This window comes from Leucopleurus acutus (genome assembly GCF_964270905.1).
Source record: "Leucopleurus acutus genome assembly, chromosome: 10".
Classification (NCBI taxonomy): domain Eukaryota; kingdom Metazoa; phylum Chordata; class Mammalia; order Artiodactyla; family Delphinidae; genus Leucopleurus; species Leucopleurus acutus.
This window is the reverse complement of record NC_139153.1, coordinates 36,871,764-36,890,523: the sequence shown is the minus strand read 5'-3', so window position 1 is coordinate 36,890,523 and position 18,760 is coordinate 36,871,764. Positions and strand designations below refer to the sequence as shown.

The following is an 18,760-nucleotide window of genomic DNA, read 5'->3' as shown; positions in this document are numbered from 1 at the left end:
GTGCTGTGTCAATGTTTGCTGGGCGAGTGAACAAGTAGCTAAAAGAATGAACTGAAAGGCCAGAGAGGTGCCTGGGCAGCAAGTTCCAGGAAATTTCAGAGTAGCAAAGAGCCCCAACCCCTCTGTTGTGTCCTCATGGGCACTGTGTCTCCATCGGACCTTGCTGTGTTACCTTGGGGTGGTCAGCTGCCTGTGATAGGCCAGGAACCTCTCACTCCAGGAGAAAGCCCCCTCAGAACTGGGAGATGTTGATGCTCTGGGGACCTCAGTTTCCCTGGGTGTGCACAGGGATGCATGAGCATAGGTGGGCCCACAGAGGCCTCTGATCCCTTGCTCCTTGGCCTGCAGCTGGTGGTAGCTGGCTTCTCCAGCCATGTGGAGATTGCGCGAGCGCATGAGATTGCCAACGAGGTGCGCCGGGTCAAGAAGCAGCTGAAGGACTGCCAGCAGCTGGCGATGCTCTACAACAACCGCGAGCACATCTTTGGCTTGCCCATCACCAACGTAGGCCTCCTCTGGGTGCACTGCCCCCCAGCCCTGAGAAGGGCTTGAGGAGGAGCCCATGGCATTTGCGGCCACATCTGGAGCCAGCTGCCAAGTAGCAGGGCCCTGGCATTTGGGGGGGGCGCAGGACTGAGCAGGCTGCAGAGAAGAGCTTACCCCCGTCTCCTGGCCCCTAGGGCGAGGAGGCTGCCTGGACCCAAGCAGGAGGCTGGAGGCTCAGTGCAGGCCTTGCTCAGCCACTCAGAGCCCAGAGCCCATGGGGGGAAGGAAGAAGGGAGGCCAGGCCTGAGTCCATGGGGACAGGATCAGGGACAGCAGCCAGGAGCAAGGAGGGGCCCCAGAAGGAGCAGCGTGGAGAGAGACTGGGGAGCACCCCGACACAGCCCCAGCTTTTCTGCCCCTGCAGTATGACAAGCTCTCCAGGATGGTGAAGGAGTTCCAGCCCTACCTGGACCTCTGGACCACAGCCTCCGACTGGCTGCGCTGGTCAGAGAGCTGGATGAACGACCCCCTGTCAGCCATCGACGCAGAGCAGCTGGAGAAGAACGTCATCGAGTCGTTCAAGACCATGCACAAGTGCGTGAAGCAGTTCAAGGACATCCCAGGTAGGCAGCCCAGCCAGCCCGTCCCCTCCTTCCCTGCCTGTGCCAGCTGCCTCTCACCCCTGCCTGCCCTGCCCGGCAGCCTGCCAGGATGTGGCCTTAGACATCCAGGCCCGCATTGAGGAGTTCAAGCCGTACATCCCGCTGATCCAGGGGCTACGCAACCCTGGCATGAGGACCCACCACTGGGACATGCTGTCCAATGAGATCAACATTAATGTCAGGCCCAAGGCCAACCTGACCTTCGCCCGCTGCCTTGAGATGAACCTGCAGGACCACACTGAGAGCATCAGCAAGGTGGCCAAGGTGGCTGGCAAGGAGTACGCCATCGAGCAGGTGGGCCACCACCAGCAGGCCCGCCCTGCCCCACCCACATGCTGCCCAATGGTGTGGGAATGTGACAGTACTGGGCCCCATCCCTGGGGCCCCATTCACCAGGCCAAGAGGTTGAGGTGCATCCTATTAAGTGCGTTAATAATGCATATGAAGTGCTTGGCATGGTGTTTACCACCCCTATTATTATTCAGTTATTCCTCTCAAGTTATTCCTCTCTCAGGAAGGTGCTGATAGCATTACCTCATTTAACAGATGAGCAAATTAAGGCTCAGAGAGGTTCAGCAATTGGCCAAGGTGGCATAGCCAATAAGGGCTGGAACTGGGACCAGAGCTCCTAACCAGTGCCTTAGCTGCCTCCCAACATGATTGTTCATGCATGTTGTACACATACACCACATGTGAGAGCGAGTCAGCCTTGGATTCCAATGAGGGTCCATGGGGGATTTGTTGACCAGACAAGCTGAGAGTTTGTTGAGGGGGCCTGAGTGAAGATCATGGCCGGGTAGAACCTGCCCTTCCCCGCCCAGTGCTGCTCAGTGTGGGCCGGCTCTTTCCCGGGACCCAGCCTTGACTCGTTCCTACTCCAGGCGCTGGACAAGATGGAGAAGGAGTGGTCCACCATCCTGTTCAACGTGATGCCCTACAAGGAGACAGAGACCTACATCCTCAAGAGCCCAGATGAGGCCTCTCAACTGCTTGATGACCACATCGTCATGACCCAGAGCATGACCTTCTCGCCCTACAAGAAGCCCTTCGAGCAACGCATCAACTCCTGGGAGAACAAGCTGAAGCTGACCCAGGTGGGCCCTTCCTGTCCTCCCCTCCCCCATCCCCCCACCCTCGCAGCACCCTGTCCCAAGGCTGCTCTTTATGGTGTCTGGGTGGGGCTGGAAGTGCTGGAGTGCCTTGCTGAAGGTTTGCACAGCTCCTGGCTCTCTGCCAGTCCCCTCACAAAGAGGAGGGGGACTAGAATGGCGCTCTCCGTCTCAGATTCGGCTGCTGGAGGAGGCAATTCAGAACGTGCCGGTGGGGCCAGTGTTTGGTCCAAAGCTGCAGCTGAGGAGGGGTGTGAGAGCTGCCAGCAGACCCCCAAAGTGATGCCTAGGCTTGGGACAGCTAGGACCTCCAGTCTCGGGACTTTCTGGGCTGGACACCACAAGGCCCTGAGGCTCCTCAAAGTCCCCTCCTACTCGGCCCTGAGCTTCTCACTCGCAGCTTCTCACTTGGAGCTGGCTTGGGGTAAGAGAGCCAGGGCACTAGGGACCGCTGCTCTTTGGGGCTCTCAAGGCCAGTGGCCGGCACTATCTGCAGAACCCTGAGGTCAGTGCCAGGGCCAGGCCTACTGGTATGATTCTGACAGCCCCTTTCTGGGAGCTGTTCAGAAACTTCCAGTGAAGGCCAGAAGCTGAGCGAGCAGGGCCTGCCTGTATGTTCCTTGCGTCACCCAGAGAGGCCTGAGCTCATCAGCATTGTCCCTGGGTCTCCGTCCTTTGCTCACACTGTCCTCTCTACCTGGAGTTCCATCTCCTCCAGGGCTCAGCATCGAGCGGCCCTCATTGATTCCCCCACACCTGCCTGCAAGGTATTCCCATCGAGGCCCTTGGTCGGTGCCTCTTACAGAACCCATCACACACACTGGGCCCTTGGTGATTCAGAGGCAGAACTGGCTGTTTAGAGGATTGTGGGCTCCTCAAGGGCAGGGACCACACCCTCCTCTGTTTCCTCTGGAGCCCACATGGACTTGACCTGGGCCTGACACAGGCTGGCCACAGCACACTGTCTCATGAAGAAGAGAATGAACGAATGAATGAATGGGTTTGCACTGATAGGAAATGGCAAGAGATAAATTTGGAAAGGGGAATCTGGAGGCAGAGGGGAAAGTGGCTTGAAGAGGTCTCACTCTTGGACTGATGTTTCACAGAGTATTTTAGGGGATCTCAAGCTCAAGTCCCAGTACACCTCAAAGAATCGAGGGGTCATAGACCCAAAGTCCTCCCAGGAGAGGAGACTGGTTTGGTCTTCCATGCACTGGGCTCTTTCCTTGTTACTTTAGGGTTTGCTGGTTGGGGCGTGGTTCTCTCATAAGAAGAGTGGCTCCCCTGGCTCTGTTGGAGGGTTGGGCATCCTGTGGGGGATTTGCGGTTTCTCTGGAGGGCAGACATCCATGCAGCCTCTTTGTTCCCTGGAGTACCGTGGCTGACAGCGCCATCTAGAAATTTTCCCGTGGACACTGGCTCTGGTGCCCAGTGCTCTGCCTAGAACTCTAGTGGGATAGAATGTCTGCGTCATGGGGGACAGGACCCAACTTGGACCCCAGGCCCTGACAGTCCATGCCCTGTTCAGGAGGTGCTAGAGGAGTGGCTGAACTGTCAGCGGGCTTGGCTCTACCTGGAACCCATCTTCAGCTCTGAAGACATCAACCGGCAGTTGCCGGTAGAGAGCAAGCGCTACCAGACCATGGAGCGGATCTGGAGGAAGATCATGAAGAATGCCTACGAGAACCGGGAGGCGAGCTCACCCGGGGATGGGAGGGGGAAGCTGGGACTACCGGGGAGCCTCCTGGTCTTGTCTCTACTGAACAAGAAAGACTGGAGGACAAGTCCAGGGCTTTGGTCTTGGCCCGTGTCCCCCTGGGTGGGCTCCCCAGTCTTGAGAGACATTCCTCAGAAACAGAGCAGTTGATGATTTTCCCCTTGGAGATTTGCAGTCCACAGTAGTATTTTTATTATTTAATTAAATTAATTAATTAATTTTATTTGCAGTATGCGGGCCTCTCACTGTTGTGGCCTCTCCCGTTGCGGGGCACAGGCTCCGGGCACGCAGGCTCAGCGCCCATGGCTCACGGGCCTAGCCGCTCTGCGGCATGTGGGATCTTCCCGGACCGGGGCATGAACCCGTGTCCCCTGCATTGGCAGGCAGACTCTCAACCACTGCGCCACCAGGGAAGCCCCACATTAGTATTTTTAAAGACCCTGACAAGTCCTACAGCAAATCAAATTACTTGGTATTGGTTAACCCTATTTATTTTGATCATAGACTTCTTTTCTGTGGGGCTGACAGGGGTGATGGAGGCAGCCCCTGGCTCGGGGCAATTTTCCTGCCCCCATTTCTTCACGGGCCCCACTGAAGGTCTCTACGTGGCAGGCATGGGTCCTCTCTGAGCCCACCTTGCTGTTTCCCAGTCAGACCGCTCTTACTTCCAGTTTCTCTCTGACCCGGGCCATCCAGGTGATCAATGTGTGCTCTGACCAGAGGCTGTTGGACAGCCTGCGGGACTGCAACAAGCTGCTGGACATGGTGCAGAAGGGCCTCAGCAAGTACTTGGAGACCAAGAGGAGCGCCTTCCCCAGGTGGGCACCACTGGCCCATGCCCACTGTGTCAGTGCCTGCCCACGAGGCTGGGGCCCCAGTGCCCCTCCAGGCTGGGGTGCAGGGATGTCAGTGGTACTGGGGCAGCTGGGACCCAGTGGCTGCCTGACCCACTCCCTCACCCCTGTTCCCCTGGCAGATTCTATTTCCTGTCTGACGATGAGCTACTCGAGATCTTGTCCCAGACGAAGGACCCCACAGCTGTGCAGCCCCACCTGCGCAAGTGCTTTGAGAACATCGCCCAGGTGGGTAACTGGGCCAAGGGCTCAGGGCCAGGAGCACTGGGGCACCTTCCCAGGGAGCACACCTCTTCTCTCACCTCAAGTCTCTTTAGCAGGAAATGAGGTGGCAAGTGAGATTCCTGGCTCTTAGAGACATACCTGGGGCCTGTGGGAGGAAGGTCAGCTGCAGAGCCCTTGGCTCAGGGTTGGGGGACCCTTGCTCCCAGCTCACCCAGGGGATCCCTGGCCCCTGCCATACACTGAGGTTCTGGCTAGGCTGAGAAACCCATGAGGCCAGAGGCTCCTGACTCTCCTTGCCCTCATCTTCGTCTACGAGGGAGGCCACACAGGCTTGCGCAGGAGGGGGACATGCAGGGCAGGCTTAGTCTCCTTCCCCAAGTGGGCTGTGCCACAGCTGGGGACAAGGCAGTCCCATCTTGCCCACAAGCAGTCAGGGAAGACCCAGCCAAGGTGGAGCTCTCTTCTAAATGTGAGAGCCACCTTCTGAAGGTGGAGGGCACAGGCGGGGTCAGCACTGGGGCTCTGGTGGGCAGGGCTTCTGGGCACACTGAGGGTAACCTCACTCTTAACTGCCCCCTGCCCACAGCTGCTCTTCCAGGAGGACCTGGAGATCACACATATGTACTCGGCAGAGGGTGAGGAGGTGCAGTTGTCCTTCTCCATCTACCCATCCAGCAACGTGGAGGACTGGCTGCGGGAGGTGGAACACAGCATGAAGGCCAGTGTGCGGGACATCATCGAGAGAGCCATCAAGGCCTACCCCACAGTGAGCCATGCCTCCCCTCCCAGCACAGTCTCCCAACCTACTCGTTCTTCCGTTTGCTCCTTTCTCAGTGCCTCTGTGCTCTATCACGGGGGCTGGGCTACCTGTCTACCTCATCCTCAGTCAGCCAGAGTGTCTCTGGGGGCAAAGGGTCCTTGGGGCCCACTCAGGGAGGAATCTGAAAACAACCTCTAAAAAGTGAGACTGGCTCCTAGTGATAATCAGTTGCTATGGTTATGTTTCATGCACTCACTGTGTGCCAGGCCCTGGGATGGGACTTCACCCCCATTACCTCTCTCAGCCCCACAACCAGTGGCTAGCCTGGGTGTTAAGCCTTATCCTACAAAGTAGCCGAGAGATGTTTCCTGCCCAAAGGGCATGTGGTTCATAGGTGGCAGTCAGGATTTGAACCCAGGACTGTGTGTTCCCCAGTCCTGGGCTCCCACCCCTCTGCTTCCAGGTCTCCTCTGCAGAGGAAGTAATGACTCTGCCCAGCCCTGAGAGGCCCAGAGCTTAATGGCTTCTCTGCTTTCGAGGTGGAATTAACAACCTGAGACCAGAAGCACAGATGACATTTAAGGGAAAAACAGTGTGCAGGGTCGGGGCTGGCAGCTTCCTGGGTCAGCCCCGTCTGTGTTATCGTCCCAGATACTCAGGACTCAGTGGGTTCTGAACTGGCCTGGCCAGGTGACCATAGCTGGGTGCCAGACCTACTGGACCATGGAGGTGGAAGAGGCTCTGGAGGCCAGCAACCTCAGTACCCAGCTGTTCCCCCAGCTTGCCCGGCAGGTGAGACTCAAGGGGGTCACCATCTGCTCCCCACAAACACCCTACACCCTGGGAGAGCCCAGGCCCTCCAGGAGCTTTGTTGTGTACTGATCCTGGAAGAGGCCTGTGGTTGGAGCCAAAGAGTAGAAAGTTAGACACCCTTGAAATGAGTGTCTCATGACCAGCCACAAGTGGGAGGTATTGGGGCTCTGAGGGGAGCTCTGAGGACAGGCAGATGCCCCTCTCCCGAAGGTCACGGTGGGAGCCTCCTCCTGGAGCCCTCCTGGGCTACCCCGCAGCCTGCGCTCACTCTGTGCACTAGCTCCTCACCACACTCCTTCCTCAAGCTCCTCGCCAGGCCCCACCACCTCACCTGGCCCTTGACACCATAAGCTGCAGGGAGGCAGATGCCATGCATGTGCCTCCGTTTTTATCACTTCCCTGCCAGACTTCCCATGTGACCAGTGCCCTGCCTGCCTTCCCCCTGCCTGGTCACTGCACCCCACCCATCCCAGACCATCAGAAGCCCCCAGAATAGAGGGGTTGTTCCTGGCGGAAGCCCACCCTCTCAACAAGGGAGGGGAAGCCTGCCTGCAGTGTGGCCCTGCCCATTCCTGATGGTGTCCCCTGACTCCTGCAGCTCAGTGACCTGGTGGCACTGGTGCGGGGGAAGCTGTCCCCCATGCAGCGAGCTGTGCTGTCAGCGCTAATCGTCATCGAGGTCCACGCCAAGGATGTGGTGAACAAGCTGATTCAGGAGAACGTGGTCAGTGTGAATGACTTCGAGTGGATCTCACAGCTGAGGTGAGGAGGCAGGTGGTGTGGCCACGTCCAGGGCCAGAGCAGCAGCAGGAGGGGTCAAGGGATGTGGGGAGTCAACTACAATAGGGTGGTCCCAGCCCTCGGGGCCCTGGGGCAAGTTGGGCGCCTAGATGACTTCACTCCCCAAAATAACCGCCTCTCCCCTACCACATACCCTGCACAATGGCCCGTGGTCCACATGGCCTGGGAACCTATCTCCCTGCAAAACCAGGTACTACTGGATGAATAACAACCTGTACACCCGGGCTGTGAATGCCAAGTTCATCTATGGCTACGAGTACCTAGGCAACAGTGGGAGGCTGGTGATCACGCCCCTCACAGACAGGTGAGTGCCCCCCTCCCCACGTACCCTCCCACACTGGGCCCCTCCCTCCAGTTCTGACTGGCCCAGGAGTCCAGGGCCCACAAGGCGCAGTCAGTCCATCAAAGGTTAGTAGCTCAGCTTTCGGGTTTAAAACTGGCTCTGCCTGTCATGGCCTGGGCGACCTTGGGCAGGTGGCTCAACGCCCCCTATGCCTCAGTTTCCTCTGCAGCTTCCTCAGGGTGGTTATGAGAGTTTTGTGAGCTGATGTGTAAAGCTCTTAGCACCTGTGTGGTGCTCAGTAAGCATCTAATGGGTGTGGGCTTTACTGATTTTATCAGTCAGATCCTCCTTTCAACACGAGAGAGGAATTGATCTTGAGAGAAACAATGGGCGAGTCCCTTTACAAAGTGAACACTTCTCTTCTAAAGCAATCAGTTGTTTCCTCTGGCTGTCTGTATTTAGTAGCAGCTGGATTTTCAAATTGGGTTTTGAGGAAAGGAAGGGAAGAGTGGCCACAGGTCAGCCATCCTGGCAGGTCCCTGAGCCAAGCGCTGCAGGGCCATGGGGTGGGGGAGCACTGGCCAGGTGGCTGAGGGCTCCAGTCCTGACCCTGGCAGCCAGGGCTGGGCCCGCCTGGGGCCCTGAGAACGGGGAGGAGCAGGAGCTGCCCCTCCACAGGGCCCAAGACGGTGGGGGATGGGGGCTGTCTCTCCTCGTGCCTGTGGGACTCCTGAGGAAGGTGCACGGCCCACACCCATCTCCTCTCACTCCCGCAGGTGCTACCTGACCCTGACTGGGGCCCTGCACCTCAAGTTTGGGGGTGCCCCAGCTGGCCCAGCTGGCACAGGGAAAACTGAGACCACAAAAGACCTGGGCAAGGCCTTGGCCATCCAGACCGTTGTGTTCAACTGCTCCGACCAGCTCGACGTCATGGCCATGGGCAAGTTCTTCAAGGGCCTGGCCAGGTAAGGCTGGGTGTGCAGGTGGCACAGACAGGGCAAGAAGGCTGAGCTCTCCCGGGACACTGCCGAGAGGAGCCTCACGGTTTGGTGGAGGGGAGGGGATGGGATAACAGGAGTCAAAGGCTCGGCCCCTGGCGGCCACTGGGACGGGGTGGTGGGCGGTGGGATTGTGGCTGAGCTGACAGCGCCACTGAGGGCTTCCTCCCCAGCGGAGTCAGCGGGGGCCCTTGGAGGTGCCAGGGGGCTCTGAACTCATATCCCCCCTCAACATTCTCCCCTCAGTGCTGGGGCCTGGGCCTGCTTCGATGAGTTCAATCGCATCGATATCGAGGTGCTGTCTGTGGTGGCGCAGCAGATCACCACCATCCAGAAGGCGCAGCAACAGCAGGTGAGCCTCCCGGGGGCCACCCCCGTCCACGCCTCCCACAACTGACCACGTTTTCCCTTCAGCTATACCCGTCCCGCCCATGCCGCCTTGCAGCCCCCCACACTGGTGGGGTGAGAAGCCAGGTGCTCAGGCCTGCCCTAAGCCCAGCCTCTCTCATCTCACAGGGGACTGGGCAGTCCCCCCCACCCCAGAAGAGCTGTCTCTGGGGGACTTCTGAAGCCAGTCGGGGAGCCCCATATCCTTACCCCACTCTGGGTACAGCTCCTAGGCCAAGCTGCAGTAGATGAAGCGGTCCCTCCCCACATCCTGACCGTTACGGAAAGTCCCAGCCATTTGTCCTTCTAGTTTTGTTCAGGGTGGTCAGAGGTCTTCTCCTGGGGATAAGAGCTGGGAGGCTGGCAGGTGTCCCAACCCCAGTAAGGCCCTGGGTCCTAGTAAGGGCTGAGTTTGCCCAGGTCTAAGGAGAATCAGTGTTGGGAAATGGGGGTGGAAGAAGATATGTGAAGGGAAGGGGAGCCGGGACCTGGGAGGCCACGGGTAGCCAGTGGGACCAGAGGTCTTAGGCCAGATCCTGAGAGAGGAGCCAACCCATGGTCAGGGGTCCAGTCCAGGCTGACCGGTTATAGTCAGGACAGGGACATCAAGAGGGGATGAGGGGGAACATCCAGAGGATGCGGCAGGTGAGCCAACCCCTCCCTACCCCTGTAGGTGGACCGCTTCATGTTTGAAGGTGTTGAGATCCCACTTGTGCAGTCCTGCGCTGTGTTTATCACCATGAACCCGGGATACGCTGGTCGCACGGAGCTGCCCGATAACCTGAAGCTGAGTTCGGACCTAGGTTTGTCCAGGAGGCTGCTCAGGGTATTGGGAAACACCAGAGCTGTGGCCTGGGCTCAGAGATGCTAAAGCACTTATGCAAGTACACACAGCTGCTGGACATCAGGGACTGTGCTTCCCCATGGCAGCCCTCCTGCCCAGGGGCCCTGAAGCCCACCCCCAGCCATGGAGAGGAGGGCCCAGGCTTGTCCTCAGGGCTTGGCAGAAGGTAAGGGGCAGGTTCAAGTCAACACAAAGGACTGGTTTCTAACGGGCAGAGGGATCCACTCATAGGGGCGTATAAGCCTCAGCTGTGGTAGGCGCAGTGGAGGGAGGATCCAAGCGTCGGTGGGGGAGGAGGGCAGTGAAGCTTCCTTCAGAGGACCAGACAGTCCAGAGAGCAGGTGGTGCTCTGGGAGGGGAGGTTGGCCTCTCCATTCACACGTACACCATGTGCCCCAGGCACTGTTCCGGCCTGTAGCCATGATGGTTCCAGATTACGCCATGATCGCTGAGATCTCCCTCTACTCCTTTGGCTTCAACGAGGCCAATGTGCTGGCCAAGAAGATCACGACCACCTTCAAGCTATCCTCCGAGCAGCTCAGTTCCCAGGTGAGGTCATGCCCTAACCAGGTTCCAGGGTCTGAGAGCTGCTGCCTTCCCCTAGCAACCCTAGGAGATAGGTATTACATCCCCATTTCTCAGCTGAGGTCACTGAGGTCCTAAGTAGGCAGGAGCCTGGCCAGGCTCATGTGGTGCACAGGGGAGCTGGAACAGGAGCCGGGAACAGATGCCCACCTGGGCCAGTTCAGGTGCAAGCGAGGGTCAGCCAGTAAGAGACCAAGAGCCACACAATCCAAGGCTGGATAGCAAGTGCACCTAGGTCTCGTGGGACCAGAGTGGGACAACCAGCACCCGCTCCACCCGAACCTCCCAACACCAGGGCCTTCCCCTCAGTGAGCTGAGCCCAGGTTCTAGGGCACATGCTGTTGGTATAGGCACCAGCACTGGCGGATGAGCTTTCCTGTTTGGCTCCAGTCTCAGGCAGGCTCCCCCTTTGCAGTGGCAGAGATGAGCCCTAGCTCTGGGCTTACATGCTGCCAGCTTAGTTTTTTTTTTTTTTTTTTTTTTTTTGCGGTACGTGGGCCTCTCACTGTTGTGGCCTCTCCCGTTGCGGAGCACAGGCTCCGGACGCGCAGGCTCAGCGGCCATGGCTCACGGGCCTAGCTGCTCCGCGGCATGTGGGATCTTCCTGGACCGGGGCACGAACCCGCATCCCCCGCATCGGCAGGCAGACTCTCAACCACTGCGCCACCAGGGAAGCCCCCCAGCTTAGTTTCTTAATGGTTCCAAAAAGGTCCCTGGTGTCACCCTAATGGGCCCTCTTTAGGTGACCTGCTCATGCATGAACACCCATCACTGTGGCTTGGGAGACCATACTGCCTTTGACCAGGTGGGGCCCACCGAAACCCATGGGCTAGAGGAGCATTCTGTTACTGGGAAAAATGGCAGCTGTCCACAGAGTGCATCATAGGTGCCAGCGCTTCCACACACCCTTCTTTCTAACCATCCACTTTCAACAATGTACCCCCTCAATAGAGCAGCTATCCCCACATTGTTCTGGAAATGCAATCAACCCTTCCCAAGTGCTGATGACCCAAAGCCAAGCCCAGTCTCTTCATCCAGCTCCAAGTCCAAGATTTCTGGGAAATGTGCTGGTCTGTGGGTCAGGTCCAGATGTAGCTTCCTGGTCTGGCACCATGAGGCAAAATGATAAGTTTAACTATTTCCAACACACCTGCTATATAATGGAGAGAAACAGAACCAGAGGCAAAAGCGGGGAAAGCCAAGGTAGTACGGCCGAAAGGGTGGGTCTGGAGAGATATGATGAATGTTAGAAGGAAGCTTAAAGGCCATCGAGGCAAGTCTGCTTGTGGCACAGATGGGAAACTCCTTCATCCCCTTTTTGAACAAAACTTGAGTGCCTCCCTGCCCTTGGCGCTGTGCTGGGACCACAGGGATTGAGCCATGACCAAGGCAGACTCCTCACCCTCAGGGGCCAAGAGGCAAGCAGGGGTGCAGGATAGGTAACCTGGTAAGGGGAGTGGGCCACTGGGGCAGTGAAGTAGAGGGCACCACAGGAACCCAAAGTGGGGCACCTGGCCCAGGCTGGGGAATGCAGGTGGGTGCGGGTGGCCTGCAGGGGAAGTGACACTTCAGCTATGAGCTAGGCGATGAGGCACGGCCAGGTGTCAGGTGGGAGACAGTGTTCCAGACAAAAGACCCGAGAGGGACAATGCTCACCCACCCCTCCTCCTGTATGGTGGTGACAGGATCACTATGACTTTGGGATGAGAGCTGTGAAGACTGTGATCTCAGCTGCCGGGAACCTTAAGCGAGAAAACCCCAGCATGGATGAGGTGAGCTGCATCTAAAGAGGTGTCTGGGGAGTGGGGCTCTAGGGAGGCTCTGGAGCAGCTAGAGGGGTGTCTGACCTGGGCCTCTGCTGCAGGAGCTGATTTGCCTCCGGGCCATCCGAGACGTGAATGTGCCCAAGTTCCTGCAGGAGGACCTCAAGCTCTTCTCTGGGATCGTGTCTGACCTGTTCCCCACCATCAAGGAGGAGGTGACTGACTACGGCAACCTAGATGAGGCCATACGCAAGGCCTGTGAGAAGAACAACCTCAAGGATGTGGATGGTGAGCCCCTGGCCCTACCGTCCTGTGGTGCCAGAGGAGGGCTGGGTCCAGCCACCCCAGGTTGCAGTCCAGCCTCAGGGTCCCTCCCGCCTGGCCAGGCATGCTGCAGGCTGGGGCTCTCTGCCCCTATCTCCGCTGGGACACTTCAGGTGGTGGGAGTCTAGGGAAAAACTCTCCTTCACTCTCACATCAACACTTCTGACACCAGATGTATGGGGTTTTACCCACGCTCATCAATTCTCGAACACAGCTGTGTTCTACAATTCAATTCAATCCTGACATTAATCAGAGTTAGCATAGACCCCACAGGTTACGGGCTCAGTCCCACAAGACTGCCCCCACTTCAGATACTAGTCACAAGTACTGGGTCCCCAGGTTACCCACAACCTCTGTCCTATTTGGCTACAAATCAGAGGTTCCCATGACCCCGCCCCCCTCTGGCTTGATCATTTGCTAGAACAGCTCAAAGAACTCAGGGAAACACGAACGCTTGCTGATTTATTATATAATAAAGGATGTGATAAAAAGGATACAGATGAACAGCGGGATGAAGAGATACATAGGGCGAGGTCTGTCCCTGTGGAGTGGGGGTGAGTCACCTTCCCAGCCCGTGGATGTGTTTACCAATCCAGAAGTTCTCCAAACCCTTACTTTTGGGATCTTTTTCTGAGGATTCATCATGCAGGCATGGTCACTTATTAACTCCACTTTCAGACCCTCTCCCATCTCCGGAGAATGAGGGTGGGCCTGAAAGTTCCAAGCTTCTTCCGGTGACCAGTCCCCTCCCAGGAGTTCACCACCAAGAGTTGCCTCATTAGAACATAAGATGTTCCTAACACTTGGGAAATTACACAGTTAGGAGTTCTGTGTCAGGAACCAGAGACTAAATATTGGAACTTGAAGGTTCTCCAAGCACCCCTATTTACAAGGGTTTGAGGAGCTATGCATCAGGAACCAGGAACAGAGACGATACAGAGATTGCCTATTATTTCACAGTGGGGAAGCAGGTGCTGCCCTTCCTCCCCGTGGAGGAGCAGTCACAGCTTGGACCACACCCTTGGCCTTGTTACTCCTTGACAGAGGCTCTCCTCTGCCTCATCCTCACCTGCTTGGGGTGGGAATGGGGTTTGATGTCTGGGATGGGGGAAGATGGTGAGCCTATCCACACCCCTGCCCTTCACCGTTCTTCATTAAATATGCGGCCCTAAGCACCCCCCTGGCCTGCTGAGGCCCCAGCAGGCGAGTTGAATGAAGCCTCAAACTCTTCTCTCCCTCACGGCCTTGGGGCAGCTTTGCCAGCACCAAATAACTGGATCTTGTCCCTTTGGCAGGGGCCCCCAGACCTGCATCGCTCTCCTGGACCCCTCTTCTTGGGCTAAAGTGATGTGCTCATTCCCTACCTGTGTGGGTCTGGCCTGCCACTGCAGCAGGCAGCTGCCCCTACAGCTCTGGTCTTGGTCAGTCAGAGACCCTGACCGACACTGGATCTTTTATTTATTTATTTATTATTTATTTTTGGCTGCATTAGGTCTTTGTTGCTGCGCGTGGGCTTTCTCTAGTTGTGGTGAGCGGGGGCTACTCTTCTTTCGGGTGTGCGGGCTTCTCACTGCTGTGGCTTCTCTTGTTGCAGAGCATGGGCTCTAGGCACGTGGGCTTCAGTAGTTGTGGCATGCAAGCTCAGTAGTTGTGGCTCACGGGCTCTGGAGCACAGGCTCAGTAGTTGTGGTGCCAGGGCTCGAACCCGTGTCCCCTGCATTGGCAGGCAGATTCTTTTTTTTTTTTTAAGTTATTTTTAGCATTCGGGATTTCTTTCTTTTTTAAATTTATTTATTTATTTTTGGCTGTGTTGGGTCTTCGTTTCTGTGCGAGGACTTTCTCTAGTTGCGGCGAGCAGGGGCCACTCTTCATCACGGTGCGTGGGCCTCTCAATGTTGCAGCCTCTCTTGTCGCGGAACACAAGCTCCAGACATGCATGCTCAGTAGTTGTGGCTCACAGGCCTAGTTGCTCTGTGGCATGTGGGATCTTCCCAGACCAGGGCTCGAACCCGTGTCCCCTGCATTGGCAGGCAGATTCTCAACCACTGCGCCACCAGGGGAGCCCCGCAAGCGGATTCTTAATCACTGTGCCACTAGGGAAGCCCCTGACCCTGGATCTTGTCCCTGGGATTTTGCCTCATGTTGGCCAGCACTTCCCTGGGGCCATGCTCTCAGTAAGCTGGGTGGTAGCTTTGGAGCTGAAGTTGATTTTGAGGCCTGTGACAGTTCCTCACTGAGCAAGCCTGTGCCAGCTGGACACCCGACCAGTGGATGTTAGGGAGTAATAGTCACAATGTAAATAATGGCTGGCCATTAGCAGAGAATTCCTGCTCTGTGCCAGGCTGTGTGCTCAGGGCTTCACCTGCCTCTACCTATGAGGTAGGTACTACTGCCATCCCCACCATCCCCATTTTACAGATAAGGAAACTGAGGTGCAGGGAGTGAGGTAACCCATCACAGGTCACACAGCAAGCTAGTGTCAGGACCAGGATCTAAGCCCCCACTCTGATCCCTGGGCTCCCTGCCATGTCCTTCCAGGATTCCTGACCAAGTGTATCCAGCTGTATGAGACCACGGTGGTGCGGCACGGCCTCATGCTCGTTGGGCCCACAGGCTCTGGCAAGAGTAACGTAAGTGTTCCCTGTGCTATACAGTAGGTCCCTGTTGGTTATCTATTTTAAATACAGCAGTGTGTACATGTCAGTTCCAAACTCCCAATCTATCCCTCCCCCCACCCTTTCCCCCTGGCAACCATAAGTTTGTTCTCTATACTCCAGTATAAAATAAAAATTAAAAAAAAAAGACTAATATAAGTGGAGCCTAGCTGGGCAGCCCAGTACCCAGACAGTGGACCTGAGGGTAGAGCAGCCTCAACAGGGGTCTTGGCCCCCACTTGTGCCTCCTTGGCCTTTAGAATACCGTCTTGCCCGCCGTGGCCCACAGCCCACTTCAGCCCTTCTCTCCAGCGAGCTTGGAGGCTCACTCTTGGCTGGCCCTTCTCCACAGTGTTACAGAGTCCTGGCAGCTGCCATGACGTCGCTGAAAGGGCAGCCATCCATCAGCGGCGGTGTGTACGAGGCCGTCAACTACTATGTGCTCAACCCCAAGTCCATCACAATGGGCCAGCTGTACGGGGAGTTTGACCTGCTCACCCATGAGTGGTGAGTGACCCGGGACCCCTCCAGTGACTGCCCTGCTCCCAGACCTTTGCAGGCTATGGGCCGTGGGCCGCCTCCCTCCCTGAGCCAAGTGGAAGGTCGGGAGCTCTGGCTTTGAAGCCCAAATACCTGGGACTCTACCCACCACTGCACTTCCTCACTGAGTGACCCACCTCACCCCCTGGGCCTTTGTCCCTCATCTGCAAAGTGGGGAAAAAATGACACCATTATTATGGAAGATGGCTGGGACAGTGTAGCACATGCTGAGCTCTCAGTACATGTTGACTTTTGTTAGTACCCACGAGAGGCTGGTGGTCTCTCTTGGGGCCTCTGCTCCTGGGCTGAGATGTGCATTTTAGGGGAAGTGCACCAAACTGGGAGAGATGTCAGCACCTGAGGGTTTTCTCCAGGGCTATTCTGTCTCTCCAGAGAGGTCTCCAGTCTCCTGCTGGGGTGTCTTCTTGGTCCCAGTGTTCAGGAACCCAATGGAGGATGGGCACTGGAGAGGGGCAGTCACCCATCTTTCTGAATGTGGGCCTGTCCAGCTTCCCCCATTTCTGGTAAAGGGCCTCACCCATGCCTACTCCAGGCTCTTGTGTGGTTAGGTGGCGGCCTGGGGATCAGACCAGAAAAATGCCCTCCTACTCACCCCCTTCCCTGGCATTTGGTGCCTCTGAAGTCTGAGGCTTCTTGGGTTCTCTGGCAGGGACTAGATATATCTCATGACCCTGCTTTCTCTACGAGGTCATTTACCCCTTCTCCACCTCTGTCCATCTTCCGGGACTGTGTGGACCTCTGTTTCTGTGTTGCCTCCTCCCCCATCTTCCTTTTCTTTCTTTTTTTTCTTAAATTCCAGGACACTATAGTTTTTTGTGTTGTTGTTTGTTTGTTTTTTGTAAATTTATTTATTTTTGGTTGTGTTGGGTCTTCGTTGCAGTGTGCGGGCTTCTCATTGTGGTGGCTTCTCTTGTTGTGGAGCGTGGATTCTAGGTGTGTGGGCTTCAGTAGTTGTGGCACGCAGGCTCAGTAGTTGTGGCTCATGGACTGTAGTGTGCAGGCTCCGTAGCTGTGGCGCACGGGCTTAGTTGCTCCGAGGCATGTGGGATTTTCCCAGACCAGGGCTCGAACCTGTGTCGCCTGCATTGGCAGGCGGATTCTCAACCACTGCGCCACTGGGAAAGTCCCCTCATCTTCCTTTTCTTTTGGGGATATTACTTTTCATTCTCCTTTAATAGAACTTTAGTGAGGACTCAGCAGGGAGAGAATATAAGCACACATTTTCATTATATTTATTATACCAAAAAGTCCCATTTTCCCTGCTATAATTTTTAAATGAATGAAGATATTTAAGAAAAAAACAAAAGCAGAGCAGGGCCAGCATGGATCCAGGTTTCCCTGGGAGCCAGCTGTGCTTGCCACCCTGCCTCCCCTGCACCTACAGCCCTTTCCACCCTGGTGGCTGCAGGACAGATGGGATTTTCTCCTCCCTCATCCGGGTGGGGGCCATCACCTCTGACACCAACAAGAAGTGGTACGTGTTCGATGGGCCGGTAGACGCCATCTGGATTGAGAACATGAACACGGTGCTGGACGACAACAAGAAGCTGTGCCTCAGCTCCGGGGAGATAATCAAGCTCACAGAGGTGTGTCCGCCTGTCTGCTCACTCTGCTCTCCTTCGCAGCCAGGTGGCCCAGGGCACACCACGCTAGCCAAGCCTCATCCCCCTCCACCCTTCCCTCTTGGGGCCACAGCGCCATCCCCATCCCCAGGCTCCTGTACCGCAGGCACGTCCTACACAGCTGCTCAGTGCTGCCCTTTCGGCAGACCCACTTTCTGTGATGCTCCGAGCCTAGGGCCAGGACAACTACCCCAGCTCCTGGTTGATGCTGTGCCTCCCAGCCCTATTTGCAGTCATATCGGCCCATTCTGGGTTAGGCATACTGGCAATGTGCCTGGAGTCTGGAGAACATGGGAACAGCTGCCTGGTGGGAAGTGTGGGGCAGTTCTTAGAGAAGGAGGGGTATTGCCTGAGCCTAAGAGCAGCCAGTCTCTTGAGTCCTTCTGAGAACACCTGGATGTCAGTGTGACCCTGTGTCCATGTACACAGGTGCGGGGCTTTGGAGCAGAGCACACAGCTCCCATCGGATATCCCCAGGGCTCTAGGGACCCCAAAATGCCCTGACCCGAGGCTGGCCAGAGGGCTCCCAGGAATCTCCTTAGACTCCTTCTTGGCCTCTGGGGAGGGCTGTGTTATCAGCTGAGGGCCAAAAGGTTCCTGCATTTGCCCCCACCCCAGCCCTGTTCCTGGCCCAGCGCCTGCCCCGTGGCCTGCCCAGAGTTGCAGGATGGGCAACACCTCCCCATGGCCCCGCAGCCCTTTCCCCTGCCGTGGAGGCTGGCGGCTGGCCCACTCACGCAGTTCATCTTGGCACCAGGCGATGACCATGATGTTTGAAGTGCAGGACCTGGCAGTGGCCTCCCCAGCCACAGTATCCCGCTGCGGTATGGTGTACCTGGAGCCCAGCATCCTGGGGCTCATGCCCTTTGTCGAGTGCTGGCTGAGGCATCTCCCTGCTTTACTCAAGCCCTTTGCGGAGCAGTTCAAGGCCCTCTTTGTCAGCTTCCTGGAGGTGAGTGAGACTACGGTGTGCCGGCCCAGGTGGGGCAGCCGGGTGCTATGGCCACCAGCCACAAGAGCTGGGTGTCCATCCCCTGTAGGGGTCCATCACTTTCGTCCGGTCCTCAGTGAAGGAGGTGATCACCTCAACCAACAGCAACCTGACCATGAGTCTCCTCAAGCTGCTGGACTGCTTCTTCAAGCCCTTCCTGCCTAAAGAGGTACGGCTCTGAGCAGTGGGCTGGGGGCCTTCTCTCCTCATCTGAGGGCCCTGAATCCCAAGTCCAGCTTTCTGGAAGAGAGAATCAGATTGGCTCACATGGGTCATGGGACACCCTGTCCAGTCTGCTGCAGACACAAAACTACGGCAGAG

The 18,760-nt window shown here is 56.8% G+C and overlaps 1 protein-coding gene across 1 annotated transcript in view; it reads left to right on the top strand.

The window, feature by feature from the left end:
- Window positions 1-18,760, top strand: part of DNAH1 (dynein axonemal heavy chain 1) — a gene marked incomplete at both ends in the record, with an annotated part of 78,991 nt that overhangs the window by 34,280 nt on the left and 25,951 nt on the right. The window contains 22 exon segments of the mRNA XM_082848906.1: window positions 349-504; window positions 911-1,109; window positions 1,189-1,442; window positions 2,030-2,242; window positions 3,786-3,950; window positions 4,671-4,792; window positions 4,951-5,056; window positions 5,640-5,819; window positions 6,465-6,605; window positions 7,225-7,388; window positions 7,618-7,731; window positions 8,487-8,675; window positions 8,955-9,060; window positions 9,769-9,882; window positions 10,339-10,488; window positions 12,210-12,296; window positions 12,389-12,575; window positions 15,150-15,241; window positions 15,618-15,772; window positions 17,235-17,412; window positions 18,206-18,400; window positions 18,489-18,608. Of these exon segments, the coding sequence (XP_082705032.1) occupies window positions 349-504; window positions 911-1,109; window positions 1,189-1,442; window positions 2,030-2,242; window positions 3,786-3,950; window positions 4,671-4,792; window positions 4,951-5,056; window positions 5,640-5,819; window positions 6,465-6,605; window positions 7,225-7,388; window positions 7,618-7,731; window positions 8,487-8,675; window positions 8,955-9,060; window positions 9,769-9,882; window positions 10,339-10,488; window positions 12,210-12,296; window positions 12,389-12,575; window positions 15,150-15,241; window positions 15,618-15,772; window positions 17,235-17,412; window positions 18,206-18,400; window positions 18,489-18,608 (3,387 nt within the window).